The sequence below is a fragment of the Gymnoscopelus microlampas genome (assembly GCF_963454915.1).
Source record: "Gymnoscopelus microlampas genome assembly, chromosome: 11".
NCBI lineage: Eukaryota > Metazoa > Chordata > Actinopteri > Myctophiformes > Myctophidae > Gymnoscopelus > Gymnoscopelus microlampas.
This window is the reverse complement of record NC_139948.1, coordinates 44456578-44471868: the sequence shown is the minus strand read 5'-3', so window position 1 is coordinate 44471868 and position 15291 is coordinate 44456578. Positions and strand designations below refer to the sequence as shown.

Below are 15291 nucleotides of genomic sequence, written 5' to 3'. Positions count from 1 at the left end.
GTTTACCAGTCGAGACTGAATTGTCAGTGATTACATGAATCAAATATCTTGATTCCCTTTAAAACGTGTAGTTTGGTTGTTCACCAATATAGATAGCTCACAACACGTCGCTATGCGACTAACTTTGCTATTTCCGCCTAACGTTCGCCTATAACACTCAAAAAACAAACGATGCAAAAACAATAGAGAACTATTCTACCTCAACCACTCCAAAGAACCACTGAAGAACCAATATGTTTTAGGTGTGCATGACGTGCCCAGAATTGAGACCAGTGGTTGACAGTAACCAGTATAACATTATTTTTTAATACTTTAAATTGCTACTCCACTAACATCTCAGAGGCAAATATTGTACGTTTTACTCCACTACAATTATTTGGCAGCTTTAGTTACTAGGTACTTTCAGATTTAGATTAATACAAAACATACATTAATCACTTAAGTAGTAAAGTAAGTAAACTAGCAGATCTAGAAGCTCACACCGCATCACAATGCACCGTGTTGTGAGCATCTAGATCAGCTATTTCCAAAAAAGTTTGAAAAATTGTAGCACTTTTACTTTGGTACTTTAAGTACATTTTGGTGCCAATACTTTTGTACTTTTATTCGTCAAAGTTTAAAAACAGGACTTTAATATTGTAGTGTTGCTTCTTTTACTTAAGTAAAGAATTGGAAGTACTTTTTCCACCACTGATAGGGACGCTAGGGTTCATATGGTTGAAGCCCTTGTTTCCAAAAGAACCAGACAGAGCCACAACCGATACACCAGCAGCACAGAGATAATGGTGTTGATCATCAGAACATCCGTGTCACTTATTGCCTGTCTACACCTTAACATACTACTGCTATAATCCATAAAGTACAACCAACACACAGGCATAATGGCCTGTGCATGTGTTTGTGCGTGTCCGCATTGTGTATTTGATCCTACAGTATATCGTCTTTGTCGGGTGGAAACCCAAAACAAGAGCTTGTAGAACAGTAGCAGTTCTACAAGCTCAAAATGCGTCGCCTGGCGCCGCGTTTCGAGCTTGCAGATCTGCTACTTTTGATGCTTTTGTGTGAGGCAAGTAGTAGCCTATGATTAAGGAGGCCATTCATTTACAAAAAAAAACACAAAAAGTTAAAATATGGAGATAACAGGTTTCTGCCCGACAACAACGATATACCAGGGCTGGGCAATTCACCGAAAATAAAGCTGTTACAGAGCGTTGGTTATAGGAGACGGTTGCCAATAGTCAGGAGAGGCGGATATGTTGGAGGAGAGACTGAAAGACCTCCCAACAGACCTCACAAATGTAGATTTCAGTTGAAGAGCCACTGGTTTAGAAACACCCCACAATAAAATAATTAAAAAAAAGACCAAAGAATAAACAGTTTTCAAATATCAAAAGCACAATGCACATGTTACCACCTCTACAAGTTCTGTTTCAGTCTTGGTGTGGTTTTGAGTGCCTGGGGAGATCAATGAAGTGCTTGTCAGTTAAGTTCACACTCTGATTCTGTTTATTAGTTTTTTTTTGTTTTTTGTTTTTTTTCCTCAAACATAGGCCACTTTGCTAACAACGTCACAGCCCTACCTAAGCTCACATATTCTATCAATAGTCCTGTCCATTACAAGATGAAAGAAATAAAGGTATAATGATTTGCAGTTCATATATATATTTAAAAAAAGAAAGTCATACAGAGGAAGTGATACAGAGGTACAATGACAATACATGAGCAAACCAAACAGCACCAAGGTTATACTTCTAAGGGGGGTTGCTGTCACTTGAGCCATTTTGTATCCCTAAATGTAATGTGGCGCCCCCATGACAAGTTGGGACTTCTCTCGCCTGTACGTCTGGCGAAGAACCCGATGAAATCACCTGGGGGTTCACTAAACCTTTAGTCTCGCCAGCCAGACTGTAGCCTCCCACAATTTTCAAATGCCTCCGTCAAACAGTCTGGAGCAACGGAACGTAAAGCAGATGTGACGACTCATCCCCGACGCTGTTTAGTCTTTACAGTCGCGCAAATGTGTCCCATTATAAATCAAAATAATCAAAGCCTATATATAGCTTGCTGTTTATCAGAAATGGAAATTCAAAAATCGAATGTAAAGATGTTTTAAAATACATTTTCGTGAACGGAAATGACGAACGGATGACAGCTTCCGTTCTAGGCTTTCAGGAAGTGTAGTTTCAAACTCTAGATAGCATTCAGATATTGTGGAATAGTTGTCTGGCTAAGCGAGACTAGCAACTATGACCCCTGAAAGCCGCGTCATCTGTTTGTCATTTCTGTTCACGAAAATATATCTTAAAATATCTTTAAAACATATTTTAGAATTTCCATTTCTGCTAAGCAACAAGTTACGTGTGTGTCAACTGATTTGACTTACAGTAAGATAAATTTAAGCTACTGCAAAGACGAAACGGAAGTGGGGTGGGAGGCGCATTTTCACTGCTTCCATTGCACAGATTGTATGACAGAAGCATTTGAAAATTGTGTGAGTCAACAGTCTGTCTGAACCTCAATATAGATGCATGCTAGGATTGGGCCTCAAAGGAAGAAGGGGTCAACTTGTGTTGTTCATGAAAAGGGGGTCTTTAAACATTCTTTGCATTCTTGCTATTTTCACTATTTTTGAATTTGTTTGAAAATGTTAAAAAAAACATTTTCACCTATAATAGCAATCCCAAAATAGGGATTGATTATTAATCGATTATTTTAGTAAATTATCGATTATCGATTAAAACATTTTCATAATCGATTAGTTCGATTAACTGTTACACCCCCAGAACATTCATATTTTTTTTGTCCAAAGGGGGGCATTACGTTTCTGGGCATTAAACATCAGGGCATTAAAAACATCAGAGGGCATTGTTTTCAGAATGAAAAAGATGGACTTCTGTAAGTATACAGTAGGCTACGGCCCCTGGGCTGAACTCCCAGTGAAGGTGCAATGATACCAAAGAGGTACACTTAACCTCTGACCTCTGCAGCAGTGGTTCTCAAACATTTTCACGTCAAGGACCCCCAAATTGATATGTACAGCATTTGACCGCAGACACTCCATTTGATAAAAAAAAAAAATGCAAATATGCCAGGGATCCCCATAAGAGATTCACCAACATTTGCCGATACTACCGATTTGCCGATCTACACGCTATGAGCTTGTAGATAGGCTATTTTTAAACAGCCGAAAAATAAAATAGGGCTTAAGTGTTTAAAGTGTTTCGCACTTAGCTGGGGACCCCCTGGAACCCCCCGATGTCCCCTGGGGGGTCCCTGGACCCCACCTTTGAGAACCAGTGCTCAACAGTACCCTTTAACTACTACAGGGTTTATACCTTGCTACTAGCTGCCACTCATGGCTATGTCATAAACAACTTCTAGGGTTTCCGGGGTCAGTGGTGAGAACAGTCATGGGTCCAGAATGCCACCACCAACCAGGGATTATAAGGGGTACAAAATGGCTGCCACATAATGGTCATCACAAAATGGCTGCAGGTGTGTTTTTTTTTTTCATCCTTTCTGGCCAAGCAATAAAGTCACAATCGGTTATCATTTTCATCTAAGGAAACTGTTTAGAAAATAAACCTTCATTTTAGACCATATCTGCATCATATATATAAATGGATAGTAGAAATGGTTACGTGAGTGATCTCGTTTGACTTTGTGGTTTGGCCAGAGACTGAGAGCCACTTACAGATGAAGAGCATAATGGCATCAAGAAAAAGCAAAAAGATACATGTCATCACATCATCACTTATTTAAAGTCTACTTGTTTTTTTCTTTTTCTTTTGTACCACAACCCTTTAACTATATATTTCTGCTATCAGGCACAGCGTTGAAAATACAGGTGCCCAGAGAAAAAAAACTAAATAATATACAAATACAATACGGTTAACAAGAAAAGACAATTAAAAGGATAGTTTACTTATTTAACCAACTCATCTCTGAGGAGGATCGTAATGTTTGCTGGTAAGCAGGCTGCTTTGTTTGAACCTGAAGTTGTGTTTGGGTGATTTCCTTTAGGAACAAAACTACATGGCTCCCTGCATTAGCTTTGTCTGTGAAGATAAATCACCCAAACCTTAGAGAGAGGGAAGGATGAGAAGGAGTTGGTCCTTTTTTTTTAGTGAACTATCCCTTTTCTTTAGAGCCAGGCTGCTGTTTTGTAGATCAGTAAGTTTGAACGTTTTGTGCCCGAAGAAACACCAGTTAGAATCACCAATTAATAACACCAGCTAACGCCAGTCTGAAGCTGAGAGAGGAGCCGTACAGTTTGCTGTTGTACAGCACAGATTAAGTCACTATATGCTCCCGCCCAGCGATGCCACAGTACTTGACAAGGTGGACAGCTGTGGTCCCGACGTCATCCAAAAACATCATGAGTTTTATAGGTGGGTTACGCTTTAATGTCCAGACAAAGAAGGCCGTATGACCCTATCAGCCATAGTATGTGTAAACAGTAACTGGTCTGATAAGGGCACACTCTGTCTCAAGTCTCTCTAGAAAAGATGCACGTAAACCGTTTCACAGCATGCACCCCTCCCTGGCAGGAGATCGACGGCACTTTACATCCGACTCGCCTGCAGCAGTCCCCCTCCTCGGCCCTAACGAGGCGTGAAGGTCAACCAGGAGGAGTGAAAGAGGAAGTGGTTTTAAGTCCCCGCCGGTGCAGAAGATAAAATCCCTTCTTTGTCACATAGATTTTCCCACAGACGCCTGTCAGTTTGAAGGGCAGACGGTGTTGCTGGTGGACGCTTCATTGTTCCATGGTTTCCCTCATTTGAGCTTCGCTAAAGGCGATTCAGAGTCCTTTAGGATCAGCAGAGAATTGCTATGCCATTGTTCAGGTTCAATGTACAGGACAGCAACGTATCAGAGCTGTCTATCAACAGAGGAACTCTTGAGTCCAACCGTCCACGTTCAGCTGTCCTTCAGCGCTGTGGCAAAAATGAGCAAACAACACACAAGGCTCCAGTGATGGATGTATTATGTCTATAACAGCAGAGTTTTTAGAACAAGGAGGTGAGGGAACAGAGATACAGAGACACACGGCTCCACCTGTCAAGTCTTCACGCCACCTGGCCACGTTTTAGTCTCAAGGGAAGGAGTCGCAGTCCTCGTGTGATGTGAAAGGAGGAACGTCATGAGCCCATTTACTGCTAATGGAGTGAGTGCTTCAGTGGCCCCGTTCACTGTCAACGGTAAAGCCCCATTCATTGTCAATGTCGAAAATTAAAATCACCATTTAAAGTGTCAATGGAGAGAAAGCCCCATCTTCAAACACTGTCAATAAGGGACACTTCACACCGTTTACTGATTGTTTCCAGTTTCCAGTCCATTGTCAATGGGCGAACAAGTATTGGACTAACATGAATGTTAGAAAACATCGTCTGATGTCCAATGGTTAGTTGGGGGGGGGGGGGGGGGGGGGGGTTTAGAGGCCAAATGTGGAAAATACACCACATCTAGAGAAACCGAATGAGCGATGTCATATTATTTTCAGATGATTTCTCCTTCATGCTGTTCCACCTTTGCTCCAGATGTTTTGAGTCAGAAACTCCTCCTGCAGACGTTTCAAGTAAGTATCTTTGCTTTGTTCGTGGTCTGATCTTTCTTTACACTGGTCACACCATCTTTTTTTGTTTTTAAATTGAAGATACAGTAACAGTAGCACCTCGTCTCATGTCATTGGAGTTGCCCAGTGGGGAAAGGGTTATGGAGGGTATAGGTGGTGGGGAGGGGGCTTAAAGGAAAGGCCGTGATGGGATGGTGAGGAAGGCTGAGGACGACCCCCTGGACAGAGGCGGGCTGCTCCAGTGCACTTTCATGTGATGCCGTAGGTTGGACCTGGACGAGAAGTGCTTGTCACACTGCTGGCAGGAGAAGGGCTTCTCCTTGGTGTGGATGCGACGGTGGTTCACGAGCGCCGTGGACACGCGGAACGACTTGCCGCAGTCGGGGCACTGGTAGCGCTTGGCCTCCGTGTGGATGCGCCGGTGGTTCTTGAGGGACATCAGGTTGGGGAACTCCTTCTGACAGGAGTTGCAGAAGTAGGTCCCGGTCTTGTGGCTGTTCTTGTGGTTCAGCAGAGAGCTGGCGTGGCGGTAGGAACGCCCGCACTGGTTGCACACGTAGCTCTTGGTGCTGTCCGTGGAGCCCACGGGACTAAGATCTGAGAAGGAAAGAAACAAAAGTTTTTTTTTTTGGTGGGGGGCAAAACCAAAGTGATATTAAATATCGTTGCTGTCGGGCAGAAACCTCTCATCTCCATATTCTAATTTCTTTCGTAAATTAACACACTACAGCGTCACACAAAAGCATCAAAAGTAGCAGATATACAAGCTCAAAACGCAGCGCGAAGTGACACGTTTTGAGCTGCTACTTTTGCCATTTTTTTTTTATTTGAATGCTGAAAAGTAACAGTTTTGGACATATGAGGTTTCCACCCGACAGAGATGATATGCAAGTAATCAGAAAATGTGTAAATAATGAAAGTAGAATAGTACAATTCTTGGAAAAAAAAAATCTGGACAAAATGGGGGAAAAAAACAAAAAGAAGAAACTTTTTTTGAACTACAATCTTCAGGCTAAATGTACAAGATGCAACTTATGGAACTTGAAGGATCTCAGTCTAAGACATAAACCCATAAACCTAAATTCCTCAACAACCTTCTTGTAAGGAGTGTGAGTCTTACATCCAGTCTGCTTCATGTGAAACTCTGATTGGTGCTGCGTGATGGAAAGAAACCACAACATTTAATTTGAACGTTTCTCTTATTTGAATCTAAATTTGAATGCTTTTCAAAACCATAACTACTATAACAGTAATTTCATAAACACATTGACGCCAACGAGGAAAGCAATCATTCTGTTTTAAACTTAAACTTAATTAGAGCTGACAGGACATGGTTTAATAACAACAATAATAGTAGAAAGGAAGGAGGGAGAGAAACCATGGAGAATGAGAAAGGCAGAAGGTCTTGGGAGATAGACACCAGCACTCCCACAGCCATGAAAAAGGTTTAGCATCCCGCTCAAAGATAATAGATTCCAGGCTAGGAGATTGACCGTTACGTTGTTGAACTATTAAAAGCAAATCAGGGTGTTGTTCATGAAAGCAAAACGGTTGCTGGTATTGGTCCCGACATTGCATTAGAGTGCACAGTAAAGTCCTCAGTGTTACTTTGACCCAGAGTGTAGAAATGGACCCATGTTACCTTTTGACCCTGAGAATGTAAAAATTGACACATAGGGGTCAGTGCACTTCTCTAGGACCTCATTTATAAAGGATTCCTCCATACATGGTCGCAGATTATACCAGATTCTTTTCTTTTTTGTGTGTGTAATACCAACAGTAATTTCAATCACTACTAACCCAAGGCATGAATGCCAATAGATATAATTTTGTTAAATGTTCATCATCAGACAAATGTTTCACACTGAGCTCCAGAAATCAGCTGTAAAGTAAAAACAACAACAAAAAACACATTTTAAGAATAAACCTCCCAACTGTAGCAGTCAGTGCTATCAAAGACTACACAGAATTAAACCCCTCTCGATTCTCTCATTAGCACACTGACCTCTGTCACTTCTGTCATCCGTCCTGCAATGCAACGCATTTCATGGTATAAAAAGTTGAAATAGAATTTCTACAAATGACCATGTTTGTGGCCTGGGGGAAGGTCACGGTCAAGGTTGAGGTTGAATTTGTTAAAACGTCTCAACTCTAATACATGGTTGGCCATTGGTCAAATTATCATTTATATTTGGGACCAATTGTAAACGTCAACGGACCCAGTCCTTAATCAGGCCCCTTCTTTACTGAAGTAGGCTACACCTCTGCAATATAAAAATTAAACAATGAAAGAATATATGGAAGACATTGCGTCATTATTTAGCAATACCAGAGCTTTGTCCAACACATCTTTTTATTGCAAACACATGCAAAACCACTATGGACTGAGGCTCACACAGAGCCATAACGCCAGGAATAGCAAAAATGTCACATAGGGCCACCTAAACAACAGGATTTACCCGTGCAGCAGGGAACACCGTTGAGATGCCGTATGGAACTTTTTCATCGTCGGGTAAACCCAGCAGGCGGTAATAACATTAATACTGGGTGTGTTTAATCTAGGTGCCAACATGGACAGCTGCTGTACAGTTAACTTCATTATCACTTTCAGCCTGGCGTGCCTATTTTGGCCATGACAGTAAAGGTGAAATTGTTCAAAGATATACTTTTTTATACACAGTATAAAGTCAAAATACAAGCTTGTGGCGTGTTGTGAGCTTGTAGATCAGCTATTTTCAGCCATTCGTCACACGACAAAGTGTACAGGTTAAGTAAGTGCGAGGCTGCGTTTACTCATGAAAAAGGTCCATATTGCACGAAAAGTTGCCCGGCAGCTTATACACATCCTGTGCTAAATGAGGTGGTTGTTAAAGGGTGCGTGCAGGGGGATCATTAGTTGGCCACAACACAAAATGTAGCAAATATACCCCTCCATATGCACAGTATGTAAGGTTAAGACGGCTGCATATCAGGGCGCTGATATGCAGCCGACTTAACAACTTTGTTCCAAGTTTATTTGCCTTGTTTTATTTGACTCAGTCTGACTTAAATCTGGTCCAGTATTAATGTGTGACCATGATTAATTCACTCCACCCTGCATGGCCAATCAATTCTTGCAGCCTTTTTCATGCACTTACATCGAAGACCGTTTCTTGGCAAAATTCATACACATCACTTTGCACGATAAGAGAAAAGCACTGAGGAGCTAACAATTGACCCCAAATGATGCAGCAGTTGGAGGGAATGATTGGACATTAAGCCAATTAAATGTCATTTTTGGTTCTCCATTACAGTTGAGGGGAAATTAATCTTTTAATCTGAGCTGGTAAGGTTTCAGCGTCCTCCAGGACACTCGAGCTTTGGGTTTATAGGGGAATCAAACCCATCAACGTCTGGTTCAGGGACATTCCTCTAACCACCAGGGCGCCATGTGATCCAAAAAAGAAAGAAAGACACTCGATATGAATTTGAGAAACATTTGTTAGCCTATTAAAGCGCTTCAACTTTCCCTTTTTAGCCATGGGATTCTCAGACACGCCATGGAGGTACTGTTTGACACCACAACCTTCATTGCGTTTACCCTGAAATCTACATTTAACACAATGTTCCTGTAATTAATTTGGACACGTGAAAATCCAGGTGTTTTCCCCTCAGCCACAGGTTGAGAAACCCTAGGGATATTTCACTTTCAAACATGTGTGGGGTCATTTTATTGTCTTCTCAGGCTTTTGTGAGCACCCCAGACAGTTTTTATGTTGCTTGATTAAGTATTTAGCAATTTGATATTCATTTAATCAGACACACCCCCTTCCTATATAAACCCATTGTAACTTCAAACTCTATTCTAACCATGATAGATTCATTGAGGGGGGGACGTGTTTTTTCAATTACTTTTTCATGATTTTTTATATATATATAAATAAAATGTAAAAAGTAATTAGAAAAGTACAGCCCCCTCACGTATTAGGACAATATCAGTCACCAGAACCAAGGCCAGGTGTTTTCAAAGAATCCATCATGGTTAAAACATATAAGAGAAGTTACATGGGTTTATATAGGAAGGGGGCGTGTCTGATAAAATGAATACCAAATGTCTACATATTTAATAAAGTAACTTAAAAACTGGTGCACACAAAGCCAGAGTAGACGTTAAAATGACCCAAAAAATGTAATGTGAAATATCCCTTCAACCTTTACCTGGCAGCAATGACTGAACATGTTTTCCATTTAAATTCACACGAGTTAACATGTACAAGCCAGCCTTCTACTGGTCTGCCACCGAGCAACTCTACCTCAGGGACGTGCTTTGCTCAAGGGCGCGTGCGCTTCCCTAAATGAGTACAGACTATGCACTTAACTACAGTGGTTCCCAAATGGTGTGCCATGAGACAAGTCCAGGTTTGTGACAACACATTTCAATGTATACATTAAGTATACCAAAAGGTACAAATTATCTCTACTTTGAATTTACGGTCAGTATTGTGTGCTCTCATTTCTTTAAACTGAGGCAAATTCTATTCCCTAAAATGTGTCAACCTGACGTGCCGATTTTGGGCATGTCATTGTGGACAATTTTTCTCTTTTTTTAAAAAACGTAACAATTTTTCAAAAATGTCAAGAAACTGCAGACCTACAAGCTTGACAATGTGTCGAGCTTGTAGATCTGCTATTTTGCCCACGTGTGAAACGGCCAGACTTATGTTTAACTTTATTTGCCATTAGTAAATACAAATAAACATTCACAGAGTAATAACGCCATTTCGCATGGATATGAATAGAGGTTTGCCTTGAGATTTTGACCCTGGACACAAACATTTTGAAAACCACTGCTCTTGATTCTACTAATTATTTAAATGTGCGATTAGTTGGAAGGAGAATGGATGAACAACACTGTTCTGGATTATTTTTTTCCAGCTATTTATTTTCAGTACTCAGCAGTAAGGGTTATAGTATGTGGACAAGTTTTTTTTGTTAAGAAATGAATTATCAAAACATAGTTTATAAAAGTGTATAGTAAGCATTACATATGCATGAAAAAAGGGGAAGAAACGTTAGAACTTAAAAAGAAAAATGGTTATACTTTTGTTCCAAAAAAATATATAAAGGAGAAGAAAATCTGTTGTCTAAAAACTACAACTGGAAATGCAGGCGGGAAAATTGTCCACTCAGGAAAAAGAATCTAAGTCAAACATATGATGGTGGAGGTGCAGAGAGAATGTACAGTTCTATATGTGTCCTAGATTACACAACTCCTACAAGCACTTGACGGTCACTTGACGGCGGTTTGGACTTCACTAGCACCGCTGCTCCAAGAACATTGTGTTTCACACACACATAGGCTTCCGAATAGTCAAAACATTTAAAAAAAATAAAATGCAATTAAATAGAAAGAAAAAAATAAAGGAGAAAAAAACACCAATAAATACAAGAGGTTACCGTAAAAGTATAAAAACTTCACACAACGGGGAAGGGGGGGAAAAAAAGGTTCAAATGATGTGGATTGAGTATTTTGTATTTTCTTTTTTTAATTCCACCAAGTCGTCCCTTTCCAGTGAGTTTGATTTTGTGGTGGAATCGGAGAACGGAGGGGAAATGACATTTAACCAGAGTCCAGTCAAACTTGGTGAAGAGGGGGGGAAAAAAACTCCCAGGGGAACAGCAGAGCGAGACTGTCACAACATCACTCTGAAAAAGGCAAGAAAATAAAAACCTTTCCATCATTGTAATAAGTTTGTTCCTTAGTCGTACGTACTGCAATCAAAACACATTACTTTTTTTTTTTCTTCCCTGGTGGTGGTTGGGAGGGGGAAGGGGGGGGACACGCACACACACACACACACACACACACACACACCTACACACACGCAGTTTCTTTCCCAAGTGTGACAAACCCAGAACTAAAATGGGTTCATGAAACGGTTCAACTACAGTCTCCTCGGAGCGAGCAAGTGTTCATTTTGGGAGTCCATCTTTGTTGGCTCCATGTCAGGAAAAGGATAGGATTATAGGTGAAGGGTTCAAGGGGGTTAGGTGGGTGTTTTTTCTTTTTACATCAAACACATCTTCTAAACTCACATCCTAAAGACTAGCGCCGTCCATTACAAGTGTTAATAATAATAATGATATAAATAAATGCATTACTACAATGATCTGTCTTTTTTTTTCTTATAAAAGAGGTACTGTAGATAATACAGTCAGGGTTACGAGTACAATACAGGATAAAACAAACAAAATATGCTGGCACAGGCCTAATAATATACATGTTCCTTACTCTTTTTTTATGGTCATGTTTCACTTTTAACAACTTTAATTCTTTTTTTCTTTCACCTTTTTCTATGCGTAACCACAACCTATTGGCCTTATACATCTGTAGCTGGTTTTGAATGCTTTCGCAGCACCTAATGTTGCCCAGAGTTTAAGTCTAGAATAAACGTGGACGAATACGAAGAGAATAAATGACCCAGTGTGTGAGAGAGGAGGACGGGGCAAAATTCTACAAGTGTGATGTCATAACGAGGCAGCCGGGATATGGGGGGGGGTGGGCTACAAGGCTTTGAAGTTCATCTTTGTGTTGTAATGAGCACACACAAGTTAAAAACAGTTAAAACCACACAAAGGGAAAGAGAGAGACAAGGACAAGAGAGCAATATGTCTCTGCTGCATTCAGTCCTACAGTGGTCGTTGTCAACTCTCTTCAAACCCCATCAAGAAATATTAAGAAAACAAAACAACCCCCTCTTTTGTCGCCATCAAATGTATACATGCTCTGGAAACACTGGCTATGTCTTGCTCACACTTGTGGGAAAGAAAAAAACAAAAACAAATAGAAAGACCCAGGTTGAATTTGTTTTTGCTTTAACTATCAACGGTTTAAAACTGAAACGAAGGCCGCAAGAAAAGGGCTTTTAACAAAGCAAACTCATCATCACTTTCATCATCATCATCATGTTGCAGCATCACACATGGGTTGTGGTTGTGTGACGCATGGAGAGAGTACAGAATAGCAACCTCAAGCATTACACCAATCAGCTCCTTTTGATTCAAAACGGACAAGATGACTTGGTTTTGAGTACCAAACCATCGTTTCAGGCCTGCACTTTTTGTTACCTCCAGAACTACAAACCGACCACCCGATTCCATCTGGCCCTTACAGGTATATTTTCCCTGGCTTTATCCCCCCCAAGCCTGCTCAGCCCGGCTGTCTGTCTGTCTGCCTGTCAGTCAGTCCATTCGTCAGTCAGTCTCTACAACAGGACTTAAACAGTCTTTACAGCCAGGCTTGCTCAACCTACTATGGTCAGGCAACCGAAACGGGCCACACAGCAGGGCCAACTTCAGCAGCATCACGTTTTCAGTCCCGGGAATCAAGCTTTTATGTGTGTGACTCTGGGCTGAGAGTAGGTGTTGGGAGCTTGGCTCTACTGTGGCAACATGCAGTAGGAAACAAGGCAGATGTACCAGTGATTCAGTCCATGTAGTGAGGGTTTATAAAGACTACATTGTTTCTGCCTGGCCGTCTGCCTGTCAGTCAGTTCATCCTACTCAACTTGGGGGGGTTAATCTGAGAAAAAAGTTCAAGGGGAAAATTACCTTGTAATAGGGTCCATTTATATAGGCCACTGTAACGATATAGGCCAAATAATGCAAGATGTGCATGAATGTGAATATCTGTCCTCCATTTTGAGTCATCTCTCCCACCTTATTATATGTACGGTATCCATTTTGTGTCCTCCCTCCTCTGCTGTGTGAGTGTTTTGAGTGAGTGTTTTATGTGTGTGTGCGCATGTGGCATGCAGGACCAGCAGTGTCTGTCTAAGCCATGCAACCTGTCCATCCAGACACACCTATCCTCTAACACCAGCCACACATGGACAATGAGAATGAGGAAGAGGAGAGAGTGAGGACACGGAGGAGGAGGAAGACATTTTTTTGGCACCTCCAGAAAACCTTGGCATTTTGAGTGGCTCCCCGTCCCCGCCCCTTTACTAGCTAAGCCCCACCCTCTCCCTGAATGATAAAATTTAGTAGCCTATATGAAGGGGCCGCCGGGCATACCCAGGAAGTTGGGCGCGCCCATGGACATGGAGGGGGGCGCCGACGAGCTGTTCCAGTGCACCTTCATGTGGTGCCTCAGGTTGGACCTGGACGAGAAGCGCTTGTCACACTGCTGGCAGGAGAAGGGCTTCTCCTTGGTGTGGATGCGACGGTGGCAGATGAGCTGGGTGGACACGCGGAACGACTTTCCGCATTCGGGGCACTGGTAGCGCTTGGGCTCCGTGTGGATGCGCCGGTGGTTCTTGAGGGACATCAGGTTGGGGAACTCCTTCTGACATGAGTTGCAGAAGTAGGTCCCGGTCTTGTGGCTGTTCTTGTGGTTCAACAGAGAGCTGGCGTGGCGGTAGGCGCGGCCACACTGATCGCACGCGTGGGGCTTGACCGCTCCGCCGCCGCGGCCACCTCCTCGGTTCTTGCCCATGCCGTGGTGGTGGTGGGGGTCAATGCCCTGCGCCTGCATCAGCGTCAGGTCCAGGCCCGAGCCCCAGCCCAGCTCCTGGGAGCCCCCTGGCCGAGGCTGCTGGGATCTGGGCTGGCGAGGCTGCGGCGTCTGGCCGTGGCTGATCTCCAGGTGGAGGCGGAAGCTGGCCTGCGTGGGGAAGGAGCGCTGGCAGGAGCGGCAGGTCAGCTGACGCTGCTTCTGGTGGACGCGGCGGTGGTTGTAGAGCTGCGAGGAGACGCGGAAGGCCTTGCCGCATTCGTGGCAGCGGTGGCGGCGTATCTCTGAGTGGATGCGGCGGTGGTTCTTGAGGGCGAGCAGGTTGGAGTAGGTCTTGAGGCAGACGGCACAGTGGTATATGCCGACGGTGTGGGTGTTCTTGTGGTTCAGGAGGGAGCTGGCATGGCGGTAGGCACGGCCGCACTGATCACATCTGTGCAGGGATGAAAAGGAAGAAGAAGCAATGGGGGGGGGGGGGGACAAGGGATGGGAGGAGGGAAGGAATACAGGATGGAAGCGAGAGGGAAAAAAAGGAGGGAGATTAGCAACTGAACATGGTCCTTTATTTTCACTATTCTAACCATCATTCATTTTAGCTACTGGTTACCACTTTGATGAAATATTTAAAACTAAACTAAACTAGTGATTCTCTATGTACTGTAAGTAGCTAAGCTAGCACATACAGGTATATGATCTGAAATCCGGCTTTTTAAGCTTTCAAGATTGCTATAAAGTGGTGTACCATTTTTAAAACTAGGTTTTCTAGATAGGTCACAGGGGAGAAGATTGTTGGGTGGTTGGGGTGGGGGAGGGATAGGGGAGAAGCTATGGACAAACAACTGGATTTTTCATGAAGGGACTAAGGAGGTATCTGGTGCTCCCTGCACTGCACAAATGGGCATAAGCTTCAAACAGTTTCTTTCACAGATGGTAAACACGAGTATACAAGCCTCTTTCAAGGCTTTTTGTTTTTTTTGACGCTTACAAAATTTTGACCGTGATGCTTAAATATTGCCTGTAGCCCCAAAACATCTAAAATCATTTGTACCATAGTTCCATGTGGCCAGTAAAAAAAAAAGCAAATAAGAAAATAATCAGTCTACAGAATGTTTACTGTGAGGAATAATAATGCCATGTGCAGTGCAGCTAACTCCAAACACTTCCTCTTCATCCCTGATATTTAGGCTTATTGTTATCAAGAGATCAAATTCAAGAGCCATAA

General features: G+C 42.5%; 1 protein-coding gene across 1 annotated transcript in view; it reads right to left on the bottom strand.

Moving 5' to 3' along the window:
• Positions 1 to 1483: 1483 nt before the first annotated feature.
• The window catches only part of LOC311056278 (uncharacterized protein), a 31539-nt gene continuing 17731 nt past the window's right edge, over positions 1484 to 15291 (bottom strand). The window contains exons 4-5 of the mRNA XM_084072782.1: positions 13631 to 14502; positions 1484 to 6172 (exon numbers count right to left, since the gene is read on the bottom strand). Coding sequence (XP_083928908.1) covers positions 5745 to 6172; positions 13631 to 14502 — 1300 coding nt within the window. The 3' untranslated portion in view covers positions 1484 to 5744. The remainder of the gene's footprint in view (positions 6173 to 13630; positions 14503 to 15291) is intronic.